Raw genomic sequence first — 22129 nt, 5'->3', positions numbered from 1 at the left:
GCTTTGCTATCATATTGCCCGACTACAGCAGAACTAGTGGTGCATAACAACTTCTAATCACTAATGATGGTATTTTACAGAAGACAATAAATCTAAACTCATCAGAGACACGAAAGGAATGAAGGTTACTACAAAAAATCCAAAACCAAAAAACCAAACCAAACCAACCAACCAACCTCCACCTGAGAGAATGGGAGGAACACAACTGTCTCATGACACGTACATTTCTTTACATACTTTTTTTCAAAATACTGATTTGTTGGTACTAAAATAACGCCTCTACATATACTCTGCATATGATTTATTAGACCGTACTTATGTGATATTTGTAATTCAAGAACTTGATTTTCCATTTATTAAATTATCCCCATTGTTCACTATAGCCACCCCTTAATATCCTATTTAGTAAAAACTGACCCATGAGTCAAATCACTTTTTCTGTCTTCCTAATCTTGTTAAATACAATAAAAACTCTGCTTTTCCAGAATAGTCCCAGATATGAAAGAAAACAATTAAAAATGCATTCATTTCCCTTATGTGTTAACTCAATATCTATGCAGACCTTGGCCTAATTTCACAGAAGATTAGTTTCATCTTTCTTACAACTTTTGAATGTTAATCTCCAATGTTTAGTAGCTTTAATATTAATGTAAACAAATTCTACAGAAATACTACTGAAAGTAAATAGGTAGTCGTAGGCAGACAAAAATCCAAGCTGACTTCTGAAGATCTGGAATTTAAATTAATCTCCTTCCAATCAACATTAATTAAACATATTAGGTCTATCACAAGACAGAGAAAGAAAAATTTGTAGAGTTTTCGGGGGGGGGGGGGGGGGGGGGGGGAGTAACCAATTATATACTAAGGTATATTCAATCTGGAAAAGCAGAAGATGAAAGTTTAGGTTTTGGTGACAGACTGTACTTAAACCTACTGTTTTCAAAAATAATCACGCAAGAAAAGAAGGCAAAAAAAAAGCCACCTATAGTCAGAGGTAAATTATGATATAAGTAAATCCAGCTTCCTCTTAGAAGTTGGCTCCTGCTCTAAAATTATAGCATGAACATAGGTTTATAATATTTTTAATATAAAAATAAAAAAGAAAACTAGGTCAATATGAATCAGTTCATTCTATGCAGAAATTTCATGTCATCTATTTTTACAACAGAGATAAAAAGAACAACAGTAGATAAATAAATAAGTAAAGGGCTCTCCTCAAACTCAGGTTAGGATTACAGATAAGCACAGACAAGAATTTAACAAGGCATAACCTTGTAAGATCCAGGTAATGTGTTACATGCCACTGTGTAGGAATCAGATTCTTAGATTCTGGATCTCAGGGATTTCGTTCGCTTGCCTTTTTTTTTTTTTTTTTTTTTTAAAAAAAAAAACTCTGGCATCAAACTGTCAAGCTAGCTAATCAAATTAGAACCTGATGAGTTTAAGGTAATTACAAGTCTGCCTATCAAGCCAAGGTACTGCTGCAGACTGTCTCTTGGGGGACAGCTTGTTTTCCGAGCTAATTCTGCAGCTCACCAGAAGCATAATTTGGGAAAACCTCCATGGAGTAGTGGACATGGACACGATAACCGCGTGTCCGCATTTATGCCCTTCCTGTGGCAGAGGACTACATGAGGAGATGGGACTCTCCAGAATCTTCCTGCCTTTTTACTCACAGTCTTTCAAGTTTGTTATCCACAGCTCCAGGAGTTCCACCACCCCACTGCCCTGCTGTCTCTGGGCTCTCTCTACGAGCTCTTGGATGCCTCCAGGGATGAGTGAGCAACGGCTGGTATCCCACTTCAATTCTCTTTTCCACATTTTTGCTTTTGGTCCCCTTCCTCCCGCATCCTCCCTTTATTCATTTGTTGTCTCAGGATAACCATCCCATGTCTTCTCAGTTTCATCCCCTTTGGTATCTTATCTCTTTCCCTCCTATTTAAGAAAGACTTCGGTTTTCTCAGGGGAGGGCTGATGTCCTTATCTAAGGGGGAAGACCAATAGGGACAGTGGCCATAAAGCAACACCTGCAGAAGAGTAAAACCAGGGTGAACATGAGATGCTTTCCCCCAGATCTGCCTAAGACTGAAGACAGGCCTGATTGAGAAGTGTTATAGGCTGGCAAGGAAGACAGGGTGCAAAAGAAAAAAAAAAACTGATGAAGAAAGGACAACTTCAATTGGAGCACCTTTCTAAAAATCTAGCTTAACTTTTTGCATACAAATGAAATATTTTCAATTTTGCCTTATTTGGCAGCAGATCAACATTGAAAACATACCTTGGTTTGCAACCAAAGGAAAAAAATAGATTTGCAAGTGCAAAGGACAACAAAAGTATCGATTATTCCGTCAAAGAAAAAATTCTGATTTCAACATCAAAGGACTATATCATTTCAATTATATGTGTCAAAACGTTAATCTCAAAGCATGTGAGACATCTAAAATTTTGTACTTTAGTTCAAGTGTTAATTAAGTTAGATTAACTGGAAGCTTCGTAACAGAATAATAGAAAAGATTTAAGCTCTACATTGGGAAAGAGTAGAAGAGCCTAATTTTACCAACTGACACTGGTCTTCACAATACTTAATTTTATTCTGATCTTAAATTATCAAACCATTTCCCACTTATTTAATTTCATGCATTCCAATTTTTGTTCTTTTCATTAAAATACTAAAAAAACCACAAATAAATTCCCAGCACGGAAGTGATAACATCTCTCAAAATGTGAAAATGCTCTGTGAAATTTGAATAATTCCATATTTTCAAAGTCTAGATCTTTACCTAAACATTTTCATTTCTTTTCCTTATGAATTCTAAAATTACTTGCACTGCTTGTTTCTGTTCCAACTGAACTTCATGTCTTGGATGATCTTCCTTCACAAGAAGCCTGAATGATACACTATTTTGTTCTTCCCATCCCCACCCCAATCTGATTACTTTGGTGCAGAACGCTACATATGTTCAGCTTGGCAGTATAGAACTCCTTGATCATTTCACATGCTCCAGTTTTCCATTGCTGTTTCCTACTTTAGCTTTAGATAGTTATTTTTCAGTCTATACACATAGTTGTGTGCATGCACTATGGGATGAATTAGAGCTGAGCAGATGGAAAGGAACACCAATTCTTACGATAATAATAAGTATGAAGGGAGGAAGAAGCTGTACAAAGTATGTCGCCTCATGTAAAATAATATTCTGTGTCCCTCTTCTGTTTAATTCCTTATGAATATCCAGAAAGCAGAAAGAATTAAAGCAGTTCCAATTAAAATAACAGTTGTGGAATTACAGTTCAATCCTGTAACTCAGGAACAATGCTCAAAATGAGAAAGTTGAAACTAATTAGGAAGAGACAGTAAGTAAGAATGAACGAACAACGCAGAATAGTTTTGCAGAGGTCAGAAATGTTATTGCAAATGAATGAACTTGATAGATTCTATTACTAGTAAGGCATCACTATCATTATCAGCAGCTGCCACCCGATAAAAGTAAGGAAAGCCACTGAAATGACTTGCATACGTTATATTTCAAGTGACCAATGCCTGATTTTGAGTATTTCCCTTCTCTCCTACAAGTCAATGTCAAGGTCATTTCCTATTTACCTGAAATTACCAAAGAGAAGATAATGCAGTTATTACCCAGCTCATTGGGAATATAGACGAGGAGATGCATCTCCCCAACGTGTCATTTGTCAAAAAAAGAATATGGGGAATTTTCCTAATGGTGAGTGGAGAGAAAAGAAATCCCAAATTCCAACATTTTAACAGCAGTGGAAATTTGGGTTTTTTTCCCCACTATTAGATAAGGTACCCCCTCCTATTGCTAGCTCCCTCGCCAACCTCTAAATAACAGAGCAGCACTTACAAAAGGATCTTATTTTGTTGAATCTGACAGTGGATTAAAATTTAGCTTTCCTGATACACATAACATGATAAATTATAACAACCTGCAATGAATATGAGCAAAAGTATGTTGTGGGCTATCTATGAATCCTGTTAACAATGTTTTTCTTGTACTCCTGCCTTGGGAGGGTCCCTCTGATATACAAAGCACTTTATGAAAGTGGGCTTCTAATATAGGATAACTGGTAGTATCAGGTTTGACAAAAATTCACCATTGTTTGCATACAGAAAAATGAAGAATGTATAGCTTTCTGCATGCATTGCTTTCCTTACTAAATGTAAAACAAGCAACAGCTTCTGCTTTACTATTCTATTTCTGCAAAAATACAAATATTAGGCTAAAAGGAGACAGGTGACTACACTGCCATCAGCCCGCAGCATAACTGGACCAAAAGCAGGGTTTTATGTTGTCCAAGCCAGGACCTGATAATAAAGAAATAACTAAGTCATAACGACTATTACATGCAAGCTTCAATCCAGACTTATTGATAAATCACACCTGACACTTCCATCACACTAGTAAGATGACTGCACAAAATAGCAATTCTTACAGCCACTGTTCAGAAAGTTTTCTCTGCTTACAATCACCATCCCTAGAGCACGTACAAAAGAATGATTTAAAATAGGAAGGGGGGAAGTTAATTTTTATGCATCATTTCTTCATGAAAAACAATCAGTGTAAGAAAGAGCTTCATATAAGTTTGGTTTAGGATGCCATTTAGTTAATTAACTAAGCCATTTTCATTAACAAACTCAAAATTGACTTTAAAACAAAATCTACGTAATTTCTTTAAAACGATGAATATTTATGAGCCATAGTGTCTCTGACAAAGTTGGAGTAAAGACTGTATTATTAGAGGAAGATGAAAGCATGCTACTAAAAATATATATAGAAGATTTTTATTTGCTATGTAGCTAGTGTTTCATGTTTCCTTACAAACCTCTGAGGACCTGACCTTGGCTCATGTTTTTTGACTTTCTTTTTTTTTTTTTTTAAACTTCTTAACAGTGGATTTGTAATATTCTCAAGTTTCATTTTTATTAAAAAACATCTTCTTTTTTTTTTCCCATTGATGCAGAAGACTAAAGCAGTCCACAAATCCAATACACCAAACAATTTTCTGCTTCATCTGGCTGTCTAGCTTTTTAAAAAGCAAATAAACATATCCCCCACCCCAATGATTTGTTTTGTTTCCCTTGCACGGTAATATGATTGTATATATCACAGTCTTCTGAATATGTGTATGCTTTTTATATTTAATATTTATAACCAATTGTCATTCATTCTGCTCTCTACTATCTCAGCGATTCTCCTTTGTCAAGGGCACTTTTAGAGCACCAGACCCTCCACTTTAAATCCACTGCTAAATCATCTAGTCCACAATTTTCTTTTCTTTATCTTTGTTTCTTACTCAGTTCCAAAAATCCAAAAGCAGCCACAAAGGCTTTATAGTATGATTCCTTCAGTGACTCTTAATGAAGGATATTCTGACAGGAAAATGATTTCTAAATAAAAGTACAATGCCATAATTGTTCTTTCCCTGGTTTACAGCAGATAATACCATATCTATCCCTCAGGCTATGTACAGTCCGTGAGACAAGCAAACTCCAGCACGCACTCCGCAGTACTGGTAGCCTGCCTGAACAGTCAGCCAAAGCTTTTTTCCCACAGAAAGCAGAGCCTGACATATATGTTGGGAGGAGAAGAGAAAATTCAACACAGAGCTAGGCGTGCTGTTGCGGTGCGCCAGGGAAACACAACATTACTTTACAGGGTATGTGTCCTGGTTTCGGCTGGAATAGAGTTAATTTTCTTTCTAGTAGCTGGTATAGTGTTGTCTTTGATTCAGTATGAGAAGAATGTTGATAACACAGGGATGTTTTCAGTTGTTGCTAAGGAGTGTTTAGACCAAGTCAAGGATTTTTCAGCTTCTCATACCCAGTCAGCAAGAAGGCTGGAGGGGCACAAGAAGTTGGGAGGGGACACAGCCAGGACAGCTGACCCAAACTGGCCAAAGGCGTATTCCATACCATATGATGTCATGTCCAGTATATAAACCGGGGGGAGTGGGCCTGGGGTGCGGATTGCTGCTCGGGAACTAACTGGGCATCGGTCAGCGAGCAGCGAGCAATTGCATTGTGCATCACTTGTTTTGTACATTCCTATCCTTTAATTGTTATTGTCATGTCGTTATTGTTGTTGTTATCATTATTAGTTTCTTCCTTTCTCTTCTCTCAAACTGTTCTTATCTCAGCCCACGAGTTTTACCTTCTTTCCAATTCTCTCCCCCACACCACTGGGTTGGGGGGAAGTGAGTGAGCAGCTGCATGGCGCTTAGTTGCTGGCTGGGGTTAAACCACGACAATATGATAAACCCTGTCTGATGTCGTTCAGAGCAATCTCTTCTCATGGTTTGGCAAACCATAGTAGTCCTGTTTCCACTTTTGGTCTTTCGCCATGACAGAGTTCTTCCTGCCTGTTGCTCTGTCTCACCATCCTTTTCTGCAGACCTCCTTTTCCTAAGATCACACGTTATCCGATCACTTTACTTTCAAAACCGTGCCCAGTACTGAAAGCTCAACTTCCATGCGTAATGAGCTCACAGTGGCAATCAGTCAATAGCTAAACGAAACACATCGTTACTTTCTTCCGTGCCGTTGCCTACATCTGAGAGAAGCTTCCCAGAAGCATTCACGAAACTGCCGTGGAGCTTCTAAAAACTGTCATCTGCCAGAATGCCTGACAAGCAAAACGAAGCCAAAAGGCATTGCAATGAAACAAATGACAAATATTTATACAACATGTAGTACCTTAAAATGCAAGCTATAAACTGAGAATCATTACGGGTTTTGCTCACAGAGTTCTCTATAGGAATGAAAAAAAAAAAAAAAACAAACCCAACCCAAACCCTTAACATTTTGTTTGGTAGAGGAAATGGATATAATTGGATCTAAGATTTTAACACAGCAATAAAATCAGTATCAAACAGCAATTTCTGGCTATAAGCTACAAAGAACAGTAAGTTAGGTAATGAATGTATAGATAAACTGTATTATTTCCACAGCAAACAGGGATTTTTTTGCATTATCTTTGCACAGTGTAGATAAATTATAGTGGTTTGGAATTTTATCTACAGCTGAATATTTATAGCATTTCCTAGCAACAAAGAATTTATTCTGTTAAAAAAAAAAGTTGGTATTCCAATTCCAGTGAGTGGTCTTGACTGCCCAGTACTGACCTGATATGTCTGACAGCAAACAGGTAACAGTGAACCTGCTTTTCTTTTTGAATTCTTTCAAGGATTACCTGGTTTAGCACTTTGAGGGAGGTGACAACTTTTCATTCCTAAGAAACATGCAGTCAATAGAAAAGCTGAGAGTGTGGGAGTTACCTTAATTAACAGTGCTCAATGTACAATTAAGTTCAGTATCATAACAACAGGCTGTTCTCTGGGTAATGATGATGAATTTTCAAAAAGGTGTTTTTAAAAGTCTGAGAAAAGTGGCCAAAAAAAGGCAAGGCACGAGGAAGGGAAAAGAGAAGGGGAGGTTTAACTTTAAGGTTATTTCAGACTATCCTATTTTGTGTGAATTTTAATTATAATAGGCATGTTGCAATACAGACAGGCCTATATAATTAAAGTAGATACCTTATCTTGTAAACAGCAAATAGTAAAACATTGATTTTTAGGTCCCTACAGTCTTCCTTAATAGAAATGCATGAAACACCTGAAATACAATGGCAGTGTCTGTCTTGGAAGCGAAGCTTAAAAGAGCCCAAACCATTGTCATTCATTGGTGTGGGACATTATGTGAACCATTGTTCATTGTACCTGAAATCTTTTTCATATTCATAGTTGTTGCAGTGTAGCAAAACGTGTAAGGATTTGCTTAAAGTGCCTTATTTAAAATCTGGTAATTCAGCTGGATCAATATTACCTCAGTGTAGCTGTCAGCACAAATGTCTTGACAATTAGTACTTTTTATATTCAAAGTACTTGGCATAACTTCTTAAACGTATGATGAATATATTCCAGATTCTTATGGCAAACAAGAATAAAAAGGAATTTTAAGATGGTCGGTAAGACACTATGATATATTTTGTATATATACATACATACATATTTAATCGTGATTATATGGTCTCATTGGCTAGTACAAGCTTTTTACCCCTGCATGACTGTATTTCATAAATATTTTTAATCCTTTGCTTGAAGTTTAATGTGTAGTGAACAGAGCAGCAATATGGCCTTATGAACATACAACTGAAGTCTTTATGATTAATATAAAAATAAATAGAAATGTTTTCTTCCTATGTATCCTGTGGATTATTATTAAATGATTTGTGATGTCATCACTTCAATCTAGTTCATCCTCACTTTTTAAGCAGGTACAAAATACCTATGAATTTGCTATAAATTAACTACTTTACCTTTACTGTAGATATTAGTTGGGAGTAGCCATAGAACAGTCTTGCCACTTAAGATTATGAAGAGGCGTATTAATTCAAAAAGAACTCCAGAAAAAGATTATGGGCTAGAGCGAGCAAATGCTAAGGGGTCTTGAGGGAAATAGCTGAGAAGATCTGCTCAGCCTCAACAGTCTCCTGGCTCAACAGGACATACTTGTCCAACGGGGATGGCATCTAACATCATACTGATGGGTTTTAAGGAGCGAGGTCAATCGGCACCGACCAAAGTGACCTGACCTCAATCTCCCCTGAGGTCAGAAGTAAAAATAAAAGTGTGAGAATCTATTACAGATCCCATTCATGCATACTTACAATAACAACACACATATTTTCTGCTGTTCTGAGGTGGTAATTAATGAAGGAAAATTGAGTTAGATGCTACAGCGGTGATGAGTGATATAACAACAGCTAAACTAACTTCTTGGGAGAGAAAAAGAGATATCTAGCATCCTAGTCAGGTTTCCAGGTCCAGTAGTCATGAGCTTATTTTAACCAGAATATTTAGGATGTTCCCTTTAACCAAAACTTTTGAAAGAGCCAGTTACCTTCACTGTTTGACATACTTGAAAGTTTTTGCTTAGAAAGTGTTGCAATGGAAGAGCAAGACTAAGAGCAATAGCATGTTGGACCCTTCAGGGCTAAATCCCAACATGTAATTGCCTGAAAAGAAATTCCAATTCATATGACATCGTAGTGGAAAATTAATTTTCCAATATCATATCTGACCTCCAACTTAAATGCTGTGTGACTTCAATGCTACAAAACAATCAGAGAACAGAAAGAACTTTATAAAGTGGGGAAACGCACACATTTATCTCACTCTTTCGACACGCCCATGACTAATGTCACTGTATGGATAGAAATAAAACTGTTCATTAACTCCTTTAACTTTTAATAGCCTTTAAAATAATAATAAATAGTAATAATAATAATGATAATGATAATAATAATCATGACGATGATGATGCATCAGGAATTCTCATGGGTACTAGCATGATATTTATTCATAACTCTATAGCAGTTATTATCTCTTCTGAGGAAGCTAAGCCAGCTTTTTGCCCTTTGATAAAATAAGTAAAATGTATTAGGATTTCTGATTTGAAAGATAAATTTAGAAATGGATATTTAAATTTCATATTTAGGGTAGTAACATTCAGGAAAGTCTTCCATGAAATAATAATTTTTTTTTTCCCCAAAAGTAGAAATCTGTTTAATGTTGATTACCCAAGGTAATTTAGACATTTGTAGTGAGATGTTGTTATGAAAGCAGAAATAGATATCCACTTAGAGTTTGTATCTGAGGGGAAAAAAAAAAGAGTACGGTAAATAGGACTATTACAAATTTTCTTATCTAGAACCATAAGATTTTTACAAGATGGTTACCTTGAGTACCCCTAATATGAAATATCACAACACCACAAACATCCCAACTGATATTCATAGATGCTTTGTGGATTTACTTTTAAGAAAATGAAACCATGTGTTCCTCATTGTTTCAGACAGAGAGCTGCAATTTAGGTACATTAGGATTTAACTTAATAAATGCTGTAGCACATAGAGCATTATTCAGAAAGATCTTATTAGTAACACACATTGTGGAAACTTAAAGAGAAGAGAACAATTCCTCTCCACTTCATCCCACCAAATACAAATTTAGTCTTGTCAAATGTTGCAAGTCTCTCATGTTCCTCCTCCTTTTGCAAAACCCTTCCAGCATCTGTTTCCCCTCTTCCACGTGAAGTGGGAGAGATGACAAGGCCAGAGCAGTCACAGAACTTGTCCTCTTACTTTCTGAGAAAGTCACAGTAAGAACTAACACAGGAAGGAAGGAAGGAAGGAAGGATGGGGGTCACAGAGGTTGCTGTTGGGGTGACTATGAGGAACAAGAGGAGGAGGAGGAAAGACAGTCAACACACAACCAGTATATATTATTTTGATATATATGCTGCAAGAAACGTATTAGGAAATCTGCACAATTTTTTTCTAAGCAGTTCCTTGCCTGTAAGTTTTTCCATGTTGATGAGTAACATGGCCCGAAATCCACAAATAATACTGTGATGAATTTCCAACTCATCTATATTTAACTTTCATTAAGTTTATGATGTTTGCTGTCATTTATTGTTAAGCACACCTGGAAAACCAAAACCAAGATTAAACAAATAAAGCTAGAATCTCACATCTCTGAAGAAGAAAGAATCCTAACTGTTCTAAATACACTCAGAAACTTGTCTCAAAGGAAAAGAAGAACAAATATTCAGTAGTATACCATAAAAGCCCTTGATATTCTGTAGTTATTGCCCGATTGCTGCAAAAACATTTTGAATATTGTAACTTTTTCCTTGAAGGGACTTCAGAATGGCTAATCCTTTCAAATGAGAGTAAACAATGTACTATAGTAGGAGAATATTTATTAATACTTAACAAGACAAAGAAAATTGGTGGTGTCATTAATAAAAAGAGAGCGATTGTATATTTCTCTGCAGGACTCCTGAAATAATGTAAAACAGCGTTACTAACCACTTTTACAATGCTTTAAACCTTCAGAATGTTTTAATATCACTAAGTAATTTAATTTTACAATATTCCTATGGGAGGGGGAGCTGTGCATAGGAAAATAGAGCAGCTGGAAAATTAAGCAATTTCCCTAGCATTTCCAGTCTGTGGGAAGTGACAAGATCAAAATTGTAAAGTAGCATACCCAAATAGACCATCTATCAGGGATGTACAGCACTAAAAACTTCCCTTTGCTGATGCTGTGCTACTGCATCTATTTATTCATAGTGCTTTATTGGGGGGACACATAACTTTCTGGTTAATTTTTACTTTTTTTCTCATACATGAGGAAAATATACAGTTCAGTTTGTATGGTAATAAATTAAAAATGGACCGATGCAATAATCTGTACAAAGCAGATGCCTGGGAGGGGAGCAGAGAAGGCGGCTGGTTATCTTCGTATTATGCAAGCTCAGCTGTCAAAGCTGAAAGGATGGCTTTTGGGGAAAAAGACTTCTCCAGCAAATGTTTCAGGCTACATCTAACCTGCTGGACGCAGAAGTGGTTCTGAATGCCCAGAGGTGAGCGCAAGCCCTGACCACATCCTGGCCCCAAGTGTGCACAAGCCGTCCCCTTCATTTCCAAGGGACAGAAGCCTAGGCTTGGGGACAGACTGAAGCTGTAACGGGCTCTTGTCAGCCCCCCGAAATAAGGGAACCAGGACCCTCTGGTATGCTGCAGCACAAACATGCCACTCTCCGTCAGAAAAAAACAGAAAAGTTACGGTATGTATCCTTCTTTAGTTGCATACTAAGTATAACTAAAGTTAAATCAATTTGCATCCATTTTTACAGATGGAATCACTCCATAAGCAGAATTCTTTCCTCAGTCAGCTCTTTGTTTCTGCTATTCAAAGAAGAAAGCGCAACTAAACAGTGACGAGCCTTCCCAATTCACTTCATTGTCCGTGAGACTCACTGGTTAGGGCACAGGCCACGTGAACTGGTCTGGTAGGCTACGTTACCTACGCAACAGGGATGACTAGCATCTTCTCTGTGGTTAAAATATCATGATATAATTTTATTCAGCCAGATTATTGGGGTTTTTTTGTCTTTATTCTTAGAAATAAAACTTTAAGTTGCTTCTAACAAAATTCTCTCCTTCGAAGAACTTGAAAAGTCTCTGCATTTCCTTTCTACCCCTTTATATTGCAGGACAACACTTTAACTTTCACTAAAGCCTGAGAATTTCTTATGTCCTTATCAAGTGAATGACTCTTCAGTGCTTGAAACTGTACTTCCATATGGCAGAATTTCCCCACTCAACTCCTTGACACAGGATGCTGTGTGCTTAAAATTTACATGAACTTAAATGATTTCTGGCATGGTTTTTTATATTTGATAGTAATTTCTAGATTCTTCTTCTATTAATTTGTCCAGATACCATTTGAGATCATGTATCTTTTTAGCTTACTACCTTTTCTTGATTAATATGAGCTTCTCCAGGCATCTCATTTTAGGCATTATAGCTAAATGGAAATGGTCAGAGGGTGTATGGACCTTTTGTTTGTCCTGAATTATCCACTGGTATGTTCTCATGCAAAATGAAATAAAGAGGGTACTCCCTTCTTCAAATTTTATATCTTTTGGATGTAGTATGAACAGAGCTCATCTCTTTGACCTCAATATTCTGCAAACTGACTTGTACAGAAGACTTCAGAAATCCACACAAAACTGCTCTAGAAACAGATTCTTACAGTCATTCATCCATATTTTGCAAGTGAGATCAAACACACTCTTCCTAACCTGCTTCAATCGAAAATAAAGTACGATTGGCTATCAACATATTCTACACATGAAGGAACCCATAACATTGTAAGAACACTATTATTATGTATATCATTTGGACCAATAGCAAGGAAAATTATGATTATATTTTAAAGGATTTTCTGCTTGGTAATTTTCACTACCTGGTTTCCTACTTAATATGGCTTTTACATTAAAGTTTTGTATAATAATAAGGCTCCCCAGAGGATTCATATCTAATATCCTAGTTTTCTGGAACAAAAACTGCATTGTTATGACTGATGCTTATATATAGAAGAATTTGCACTGTTAATTGATTCATTCTGAATACATTAAAGTATTTATTTTAATAAAATTGAGCATTCCTTCTCATCCACTGTTTTTTGCTTGGGTTTTTTTGATGGTTTTGTTTGTTTGTTTTATCATCTATGAAGTGGGTCACATACTAAGTCCTGGAAAGGAAAGCAGGCAAGGTTGGGGTCTATTTAGGGTTTATTTCAAAGTGATACTCTTCACTTCTATTTCAGAAAAAATATTTTGTAAATTACCTTTTTTCAAAGTTTTAGTAGATGCAGCAACTGTGTTTCTTTCACTAAATACCTTAAATGACAAAAGTGAGCTAAAAGGGTTGAAGCATTTTTGTCCACCATCATGAAAAAATACATATGCTACATAAAATTAGGGTTTTTTTAAGATTAAAGCCAACTGATCAGCTATAGTTTTCCCTTGGTGATGTTCCAGATACAGCATATATTACATGTTTTTCAATTCCTTCTGCTCCTAAGAACTGCATTAATCTGATTTTAATTTTGATTTTATAAATCCCAAAGAACAGGCATTTTTTAAAAAACAGACTTTAAAAAAAGCAGCAATTATGTCACATCTCTGGATATTTTTTTTAAGGTTGTAAAATGCAGTTCTTGTAAAGCAACAGTTAAAAAAAAAAAAAAACAAAAACAAAAAACAACAAATTGGTGACTATCATACCATAGCAATGTTCATCTCATTTGAATCTCACTTATATTTTGGTTGGGGGTCAAAACCAAAACCAGCACAGGTCTGTGTAGATATTCAGGTTCTTTTCAAACATGGCACAAGATTTTAAAGTCTCCAAGCACTAATTTTCCAGATTTAAAAGCTATTGCATCCAAATCTTAATCTTAAACTGGAGCAGAAGTGATGTTAGTCTAAGCTTGATCTGTTACCATCTCTTATTTTATACACAGGAAATAACCAAATCTTTCAGTAGAAGTTAAACCAATTCATTTTCTTCCATCTACTGTGAAAACCTATACTTAAGCCTTGATTGTAGACATTCATGGCGCTATTGTAATCCATCTTTAAAACGACATCAACCAACAACAACAAAAAAAAAAAAATTAAAAAAAAAATATGTCTCCTTATGTTTTACAATAGTCCACAGTTCTTTCTGATGAAAATCATTAGGATGACTTACAGTATAGCATGTAACGTGGAACAAAAACTAATGTCTGAAGCTGCTAAAATAACTAAAAATTGCCTCTGATTGCCTAGTAGGCTGTAGGGCCCAATTCCCATTGTGCTCTGTCTTCTAACACATGCAATCCATTGTTTTCAAAATATCTAAGTATCTCAATAGCTTTAAATCAATACAGCCAGAAAACCTTCAGTATGGGTAGCCTAAAAAAATAGGAAAAACTAAGGGGTTATTTTAGTTGTTTGGAAGGTGAAAATAACTCAGACATTCATATTAGGCTACAAATGCTTTAGTCCCTACTTTCTTGTTTACCTTATTTTCACAATCTGTAAGACAACTTTAAGAAAAGAGGAAAAGAAAAAAAAAAAAAAAGGCATGGTATTATCAATATTCACTGAGACCATAAGACCAATTATTATGGTCTTAGGGGAAAAAAACCAAACCCAAACAAAGCAAGCCACTTCTAATTATTTACAGAATTCTTATTTAAAATGCACAGTCAGTTTATCTTTTCACAACCTTCAAGAAGGGTGCTATGAGTGAATGTACTCATATTTCTTATAATTGAATGCAAGGTTTTGTCATCCTTCTCTGTATTTATTTTTAAAACAACAGTACACGGCACTTTTCCTAAATAACACAAAATGTAATCCAATTGAAGATTTCTAATTGTATTTAAAAGATATATTATATATCTGTATAACATATATCAGGTTTAGGCTACAAGACTGTTTCTATGTGAGGTTGTTTAGACTTCTCACCATCATTGTCTTTAAGAACAAAGATGAAAATTTTAAAATGGAAACCAAATTATGAATCATATGATATAACTTATAGCAAGTGGCTAAATTAAACTATATATCATATTACTTCCCTCCACCAACTTTATTCCTGGAAAAGAGTAGCTAACCAACTTAGTTGCAACATAACAGAATCCAGATGTTAGTTGATCAAATAAATAACAAACCCGATTTTCTATTGTATTGGGTTTGTATGGCCAGGTTTTGGTAACGGGGGGGCTACAGGGGTGGCTCCCATGAGAAGCTACTAGAAGCTTCCCCATGTCCCATAGAGCCAATGCCAGCCGGCTCCAAGATAGACCCATCGCTGGCCAAGGCCGAGCCCATCAGTGACGGTGGTAGCGTCTCTGGGAGAACAGATTTAAGAAGGGAAAAAAGTTGCTGTGCAACAGAAACTGCAGCAGGAGAAAGGAGCGAGAACATGTGAGAGAGAACTCTGGGCACCAAGGTGGGCAATTGTTGAGAAGAAGTTTCCGTTCCCGAGTAGACTGGAACAGGAAGCATCTCCTCGAGTGTACCTGGAAGTCTTCTGTTGTCTATGCAGTCAGGTAGACGTCCCAGGATGCCCAACCATAAGGAATAGAAAATAAGACACATATACCAAACGGGAAGACTGAGCATAACCCCATTCATGAGTTACTGATGGAAATTTCACAGTTCTGTGAAATTTAGTTTCTATTAAATTTCTATTTAGTAAGGTTATCATTTAAACGACCCTCCTCGTTGCACGGTTAACAACTAATGTCAAAAAAGACCCACTAGAAAGTATAGAAATATGGATATATGATACCTATATCATATATTATCCTATTAGCAGTAGGAATATTTCAGTATATCCTGGTTTATAATATACATACCCACTTTATTATCTAGTTAGACCAAAAATAATGGTCAATACCAAAGAGTTGACCTTCAAATTAAGCTTTAGACTAACAAAATCTCCAGAAAAATAATTAGTTTCAAACATTACTCAACAGCACTGGAAAGCTAAAGACATATAGATTTTAATATAACTTGGCCTAAAATAAATTTTTAAAAGGATGGTCATCAGCATTGTTTCACTTCTGTTCTCTGTTATCACATCTTCATTCCTGTATGCTCTAGCATGGCTGGGAAACAGCAATTTATCTTTACACTGCTAGTAAATTTGCCTTTTTAAATCTCAATTAGCGGTACCTGCTCGCAACACTCAAATAAAAAGGAATGAAACCTATATATACTTGTTTCTTAGAGCTTCTGACATTCTCATGTTCATCCAATCCACACATACTTCAAACATATACATCAAACTTCTTTTTGCTATAAGTGAGGCCGTTTGCCAGTATGGCTGACGATAACATGAACGTGGACTACACCTAATTAGCAAGCTGTGACAAACTGTCATAGGTAATTTAGCACAGCATAACACTTTAAGGGAATCAGGTCACTGAAAGCAAATTCAGGAGAAGATCTACCTTTTGATCCCCCAAATGCTGAGTATACTATTCTAATTTCAAATTGAAAGCACAGAAATCAAACTGTAACATTCATTTTCCAAGATCTTTTCCCCTCCATCCCACAAATAACAATAGTAGCAACTGTAGTACTTTCAACTGTGAACGCAAACTAAGTTGCTCTGACATGCTGGAAATTTGATGTCATCACAGGTAATCTATGAATAATTACTACTCAAGGCGAGTGACAATACATGAACTGTAACCTTGTTCTGACTTTGTCTTTCTGCACTTTCTGGGCCCATCTGTTTTTCTCTACACTTGATCAACCAAGCTAAGACGACCTATACTTTTCCTGGTGGTACAGAAAATGTTCACAAATTATAGCCATGTCGCTCCACTCTAATTTTTTTTTTTTTTGTCCATATAGCACAACAAATTGATTTGATGTGGCAGTAAACAGTGAAATAGTCTCTTCAGTGTCTAGTAATTAGTTCTAATACTAGCAGACAAATTAGAAGGCAACAAAACAAAATGTCTCCATCAGGCACTTATAATAACCTTCATAATACATACAGTAGCCGTTGTGAAGACTAAGGTGGATAAATGAGGAGAATGCTGATTTTGGCATCCAGCTTACTTTGAGATAATCTAGCTCATCCCTCTTGGCTGACACCAGGCCAAGAATAATATTAAAGAGTAATAAACTCCTTCCAGCAAACCTCTGATTCCATGGTTCACTGGTCTCAGACCTAATCTATCAATCCATTTACTGCACAGTAAAAGGTAAGAAACCCATTACAGATCTGTTATATGCCCTGGCAGGTGGTATATGACAAGAACTGAATTCATCACAAACTCCAGTGCCTAGTACCCCTTTTGTATGCTTTGAAACACTAGGTGGTTAGCTTACTTGGCTATCACAGCAGAAGATACTTTGAGCTTTGAAAAATAAAAGAGAAATTCTTGATGTGAAAGCATAAAAATGGTTATAAAACACTTCATTTTTCATACTCTTAAGATTTCACAAAGATAGTGTTGTTTTCATTTGTACAAGAAATACTGACTTTGGAGAGGGTACAATAAGTAAAACCAGGCTAGAATGTAAAAGTCATGCTTTCAAATGTGGGCTTTAATCTTCATTCTCTGCTTAAACTATGTCTGAGGTAGCAGCCTATTAGAATCACTATTCAATAAAGTTGTCTAGAGAAATGTCATTTTAAAATTATTACTATCCAAAGGAAGAAAAATTCTTCATGTATCTATTCTCAAGGTCATCAGCACGTGATATAAACACCTAAAAGCAAAGACAATACTGAAGCAAAAGCAAAAAAGCTTCTTTTAAGTGACTGCAATTCCTTTCATACTCAATTTCTTTTCTCCGCTTATTTCCATTGCTGTAGGGCAACAGTTTCTGTGACTGTACAGAAGGTTTGAACATGACTTATTTCAAATATGTCACCTTGAAGGTTAAGACTGGCAGGTGTTGTCCCCCATTCCCCTGCTTGGCAGATCAAGGCATAACAAAAATTTGTCATAACCTTAGGAGATACTTGGCTACATTCTCAGCTGGTGTAAATTGCCACAGCTTCTCTGAAGTAAACAGAATTACTCTAGTGTACGCCAGATAAGGGCCTACCTTAGATTATTTATGTAACTGCCATGTATGTTTTGTATTTTGAAAATAGTATCATCCTGCAATACGGAATAATCAGAAATGGTAGGTTGTTACATGTTCATTTCTAGCAGAGATGCCAGAAAACAAACCAAACAGCTAGAAACAAAGCATTAAAGTATAAAATATACTCTCAGAAGGGGATGGAGAGACAGAAAAGCCCCAGAGAAATCTCTGTGTGATGATGTTTGTCCACTGTGCTTTGAGGAACACAAAAAATACATCCTTATCAAAACAACTGACTACAGAACCATCCTCAGGTGACCTACAGAAGTTGGCCTGATACAGAAATGCCAGAGCTGTAAGCTTTGGCTCACAGGAAAAATCTGTGGGGTTTTTTTTCAGTGCTTACAGATCTATAACTGAAGGAAGACAACGTATGTCCCTCTGTCAGGCCCGCAGACTTTCTTTCCATGATTTCTGATTTTATTACAGACCCTAGAATTTCAGAGGAGAAAGTGAAAAAACAAATGAAGCTTCCTACGCGAATTGTGAGTAAAAGAAAAAATGTAAATGAAAAAATAAATATTCTTCCCTTCAGTTTCATTGGAAAAATCCAATGACAGAAATCCCCAAATGAGATTCTCACTCTTTTTTTTTTCTTTTTTTTTTTTTTTTTTTTTTTTAACACCTGTGATATGGGAAATAGAAAACCTTCATAGAAAGAGAACACCTTCAGAGAACATGTATGGATTTGAGTCTTGTAATTTTCAAACTGAGTTTCTGTTCATTTTGAAAAATATACTGCATTTTTCAGATTCTTTAGCCAAGGGCCAATGACAACTTCTCAGTTTTATACATTCTCCGTGGGTAGATAACTGAAATCAAAATAATGTGGTTAAGTAGTGATCTCAAATGGAAGTTCAATTTTCTGGTTTTAGTCTCTTTTAGGAGTAAACACAAGTTTTCAAGTGGTAAATTCCAAGCCTAATATCTTGCCAGAAACATTGCTTAGATCTAGGAGACATAAACTGTAAAGAGAATGATTCACTAAACAGTAGCTTTGTCCCCCATATTTCATCCTAGACCTAACTACTTTCAACAGCATTCATAGTTGCTCTGACTGTGACAAGTAACCTGGAAGATTTCTGCATCAGCAAGCAGAAAGAGAAAATGCAAAGTTTTTAGGTATATGACTAATCTGTAAAAGCTTACATTCAGAGACAAATTACAGATTTCATTAAAATGTATGTGTAATTTTACTGAAAGTAAAATATTTTTTTTCCTGAAAACTAACATTGCCTTTTTAATACTACAGCTCAGATATTCAGATTGTGGTGCCTAAATTCAGCTAGGTATATGCTTACTTCAGCTAGTAAATAACGCTATTTTGATGTTGAAGTTTTCTGAATTCTTCTATATACATTGATTTCAGAAACCCATTTGTAGAGAAAGAGCTACTTCTGTCCAAACACCCAAATAATGATTTATGTGTCCAACTTGGAGTTTGTGAATGTGATCAATATTTATTATCCACTTTTGCCTGAGCCATTAGCTAATATTCTGAACCTTGCCAGACTGTTTATGTTAGGAAGAAACTAATAAGAGTGCCACATCAAATAAGTTCCTGTTTATTTCCCAGGTCTGTGCTTGAAATTCAACTGTGTTCACAGAACTGGTAAAAAAAAAAACAAAACAAATCAGGATGTAGTATTCTTGACCAGAAAGCTTATCTTTTCAGTAAGGTACTCAGAAGAAGATTTTATCACCTTTTTTTCCCCGGAGCTAAACACAACAAATCCCTCTTTCTCTTTTCCCCGGCATCCAGGTAACTTTAACAAATAGACACCACAAGTTAAATTCCCAGATCCTGATTTTGCCATCAGTCTCAATGGAAATCCTTCAGCTGATTCTACATTGACCTTTTCTGACCAGGCTAATCCATATCTTGGGTGGTGGTCCTCTGGACAACGCTTTCTACCATTTCTGCTACATAAGAAGCAGAAGCTGCATGGCAGCATTCAAATTATCTACCTCTCTTTACCAGATTTGCTATTCATTGTCACCAGTTTCCAACACAAAAATATGCTACTTCAACAATAAAATACAAAATCCTCCCTTAGTCCTCTCCATGAGTATGGAGATCCCAGAAAGCAAAATGAGTGGTACTTTGCTACACAGAAACCAGAACTCACAGCTCAAGGTTGGAAGAAGCGTGGTAGAAACAGTGGTTGCAGCTTCTACTTTGGGGTTGGAGGAGAGAGGAGAATTGGGAAGTGTTTCCATAAAGGCAATCACCCATTTGCTACTGCCTCTCATACACATGAGTCACAAAAGCCGGAATATTTGCTGTACTCTCAAAACGACCAGGCTACAAAAATGATGCTCTGCATCCCACCCTTAAGCAGCAGACCTGTAATTTCGGGAGTATATTTGGATGCAACATCATCACTTCAGGCACTAATGGTCATGGTTTGCTGTCATTGTTTCTCACGGCAGTGTACTGTACACATTTTTCTTCCTCAGGTTCATTATGCATACAAATACCTCCTCATACAGAGAAAAATAATACATACCAGAAAATATATAATGCAAATATTTGCTGCAGATTAAAATTTTATACCACAGTTATATCACTAATATGTCTAACCTTTAACAAGTGATGGTTAGCTTCTTTCAGTGTACTCTCAAGCTTATGTTTTTTGTCTGGGTTCAGTGATGCACTTCCAAGTGCTACTCCTCCGGTTTCATTTAATCGTTTCAGTATTCCCTTGTGTGGCGGCAGCTCTTCAACTCTTAACTGGAACAGACAAATACAGCAGTTAAGATGAACTGTGGTAGAATTTTCAGCTCTCTTATCTTCGCCCTTATCGATCTGTGTATCAGCTAAGGAATAAACTCAATTCAAGACAAAATAACCGTTGCTTTCTGAATGTAGAAGGCTAAAACTCCCCCCAAAAGAGACTGTATTAGTGGATCAAGCCTAAAGAGAGTCCTGAAAGCCAAAATATGGGGTTTCTCAGGATATTAATCACTGTTACCTGATAAATTCCACTGCTGGACACTCAATAGCTCATGTAGATGAATTTTAATAATCTTTTAATATGGTAAAGAGCAAGCACTTTGGAGATGGGTTTTAACACGTTCCATGCTGTGAACACAGTCACCCAGATAGTATGTAGTGAAAAGGCCTCCAGTCTAACCTCATAATTAAGAATGTTCACGTATGTTTACAAAAAACCCCAAAGCCAAAGAATGCAAGGCATCATATAAAAGTACCACTTCTCCAACATGTATGCACTTACTGCAAACTTATGTTGTCAAAGTAACTTGATATATCGAGTAAGCATAATGTAACTAAAAGACAAAGTTCTTCAAGTTCTTGTTTTCTTTTTTTATTAACATAAACAGGTAGGTATGAAACGAGCCACACTGCAAGCCAATGCACTATTATTTGCTGCATTAGGATGCATTCTCTTGTGTAGCTCAAAAAGAACAAGGTAGACAGTAAAAATGAGATACATATAAAAGACGCTATCACCTTTAATTCTGGATTATGTATCCCTTGGGAATACTACAATTGGGAAATATTTGTGTATAAATGAAGAGTAGAAGCCTTCGGGGTTCTAAACAATCAATTTAGACATTAAATGTGTAATCATGTCTGCAAATTATAAGATGCATCTAACACCCCTTATAAATATTTCTTTGCCTTTGTTCTGATACCCTCGACAATGGAGGCAAAGCCTCACAAACTCTGTCCAACTCACTGGCGTCTTATGGTAAAGAGTCAGAGGGACAAACTCAGCACATGGTTAAGTTTTCATTTCCTCAAATGCTACGCAGTACTATTTATCCTAATTTTGTTTATTTAAAAAGAAACTTGAAGATAGATTTTTACTAATGAATCTTTTAGATTTTTTTTCAGATTTTGTTGAAAGGATAGAAAGAATTCTGATGAGTTCCCTTCAGACTATTTAATGCTCTATTCCATCACTTGCTGAATTTGTTCAACTTGGATTAGCATAAAGGGTAACTGGCCCTTATCCTCAAGGGAGAACAGGAAACCTTTAGGCAGGTATTCTATAACTAATATGCATTTTCCAACTACAGTTTTATTTATTATTGTGCAAGTTATTAAACATAGTCATTCTATTG

At 36.1% G+C, this 22129-nt stretch overlaps 1 protein-coding gene across 24 annotated transcripts in view; it reads right to left on the bottom strand.

The window, feature by feature from the left end:
- Nucleotides 1-22129, bottom strand: part of DMD (dystrophin) — a 1198278-nt gene that overhangs the window by 406817 nt on the left and 769332 nt on the right. For all 24 annotated transcript variants that reach the window (XM_030020819.2, XM_030020811.2, XM_030020812.2 and 21 more), the window contains one exon: nt 20622-20771. In XM_030020819.2, coding sequence (XP_029876679.1) covers nt 20622-20771 — 150 coding nt within the window. The remainder of the gene's footprint in view (nt 1-20621; nt 20772-22129) is intronic.

This window comes from Aquila chrysaetos, chromosome 7 (genome assembly GCF_900496995.4).
Source record: "Aquila chrysaetos chrysaetos chromosome 7, bAquChr1.4, whole genome shotgun sequence".
In the NCBI taxonomy this organism is placed as follows: Eukaryota; Metazoa; Chordata; class Aves; order Accipitriformes; family Accipitridae; genus Aquila; species Aquila chrysaetos.
The sequence above is the reverse complement of the archived record's forward strand: the minus strand, read 5'-3'. Positions and strand labels throughout refer to the sequence as shown.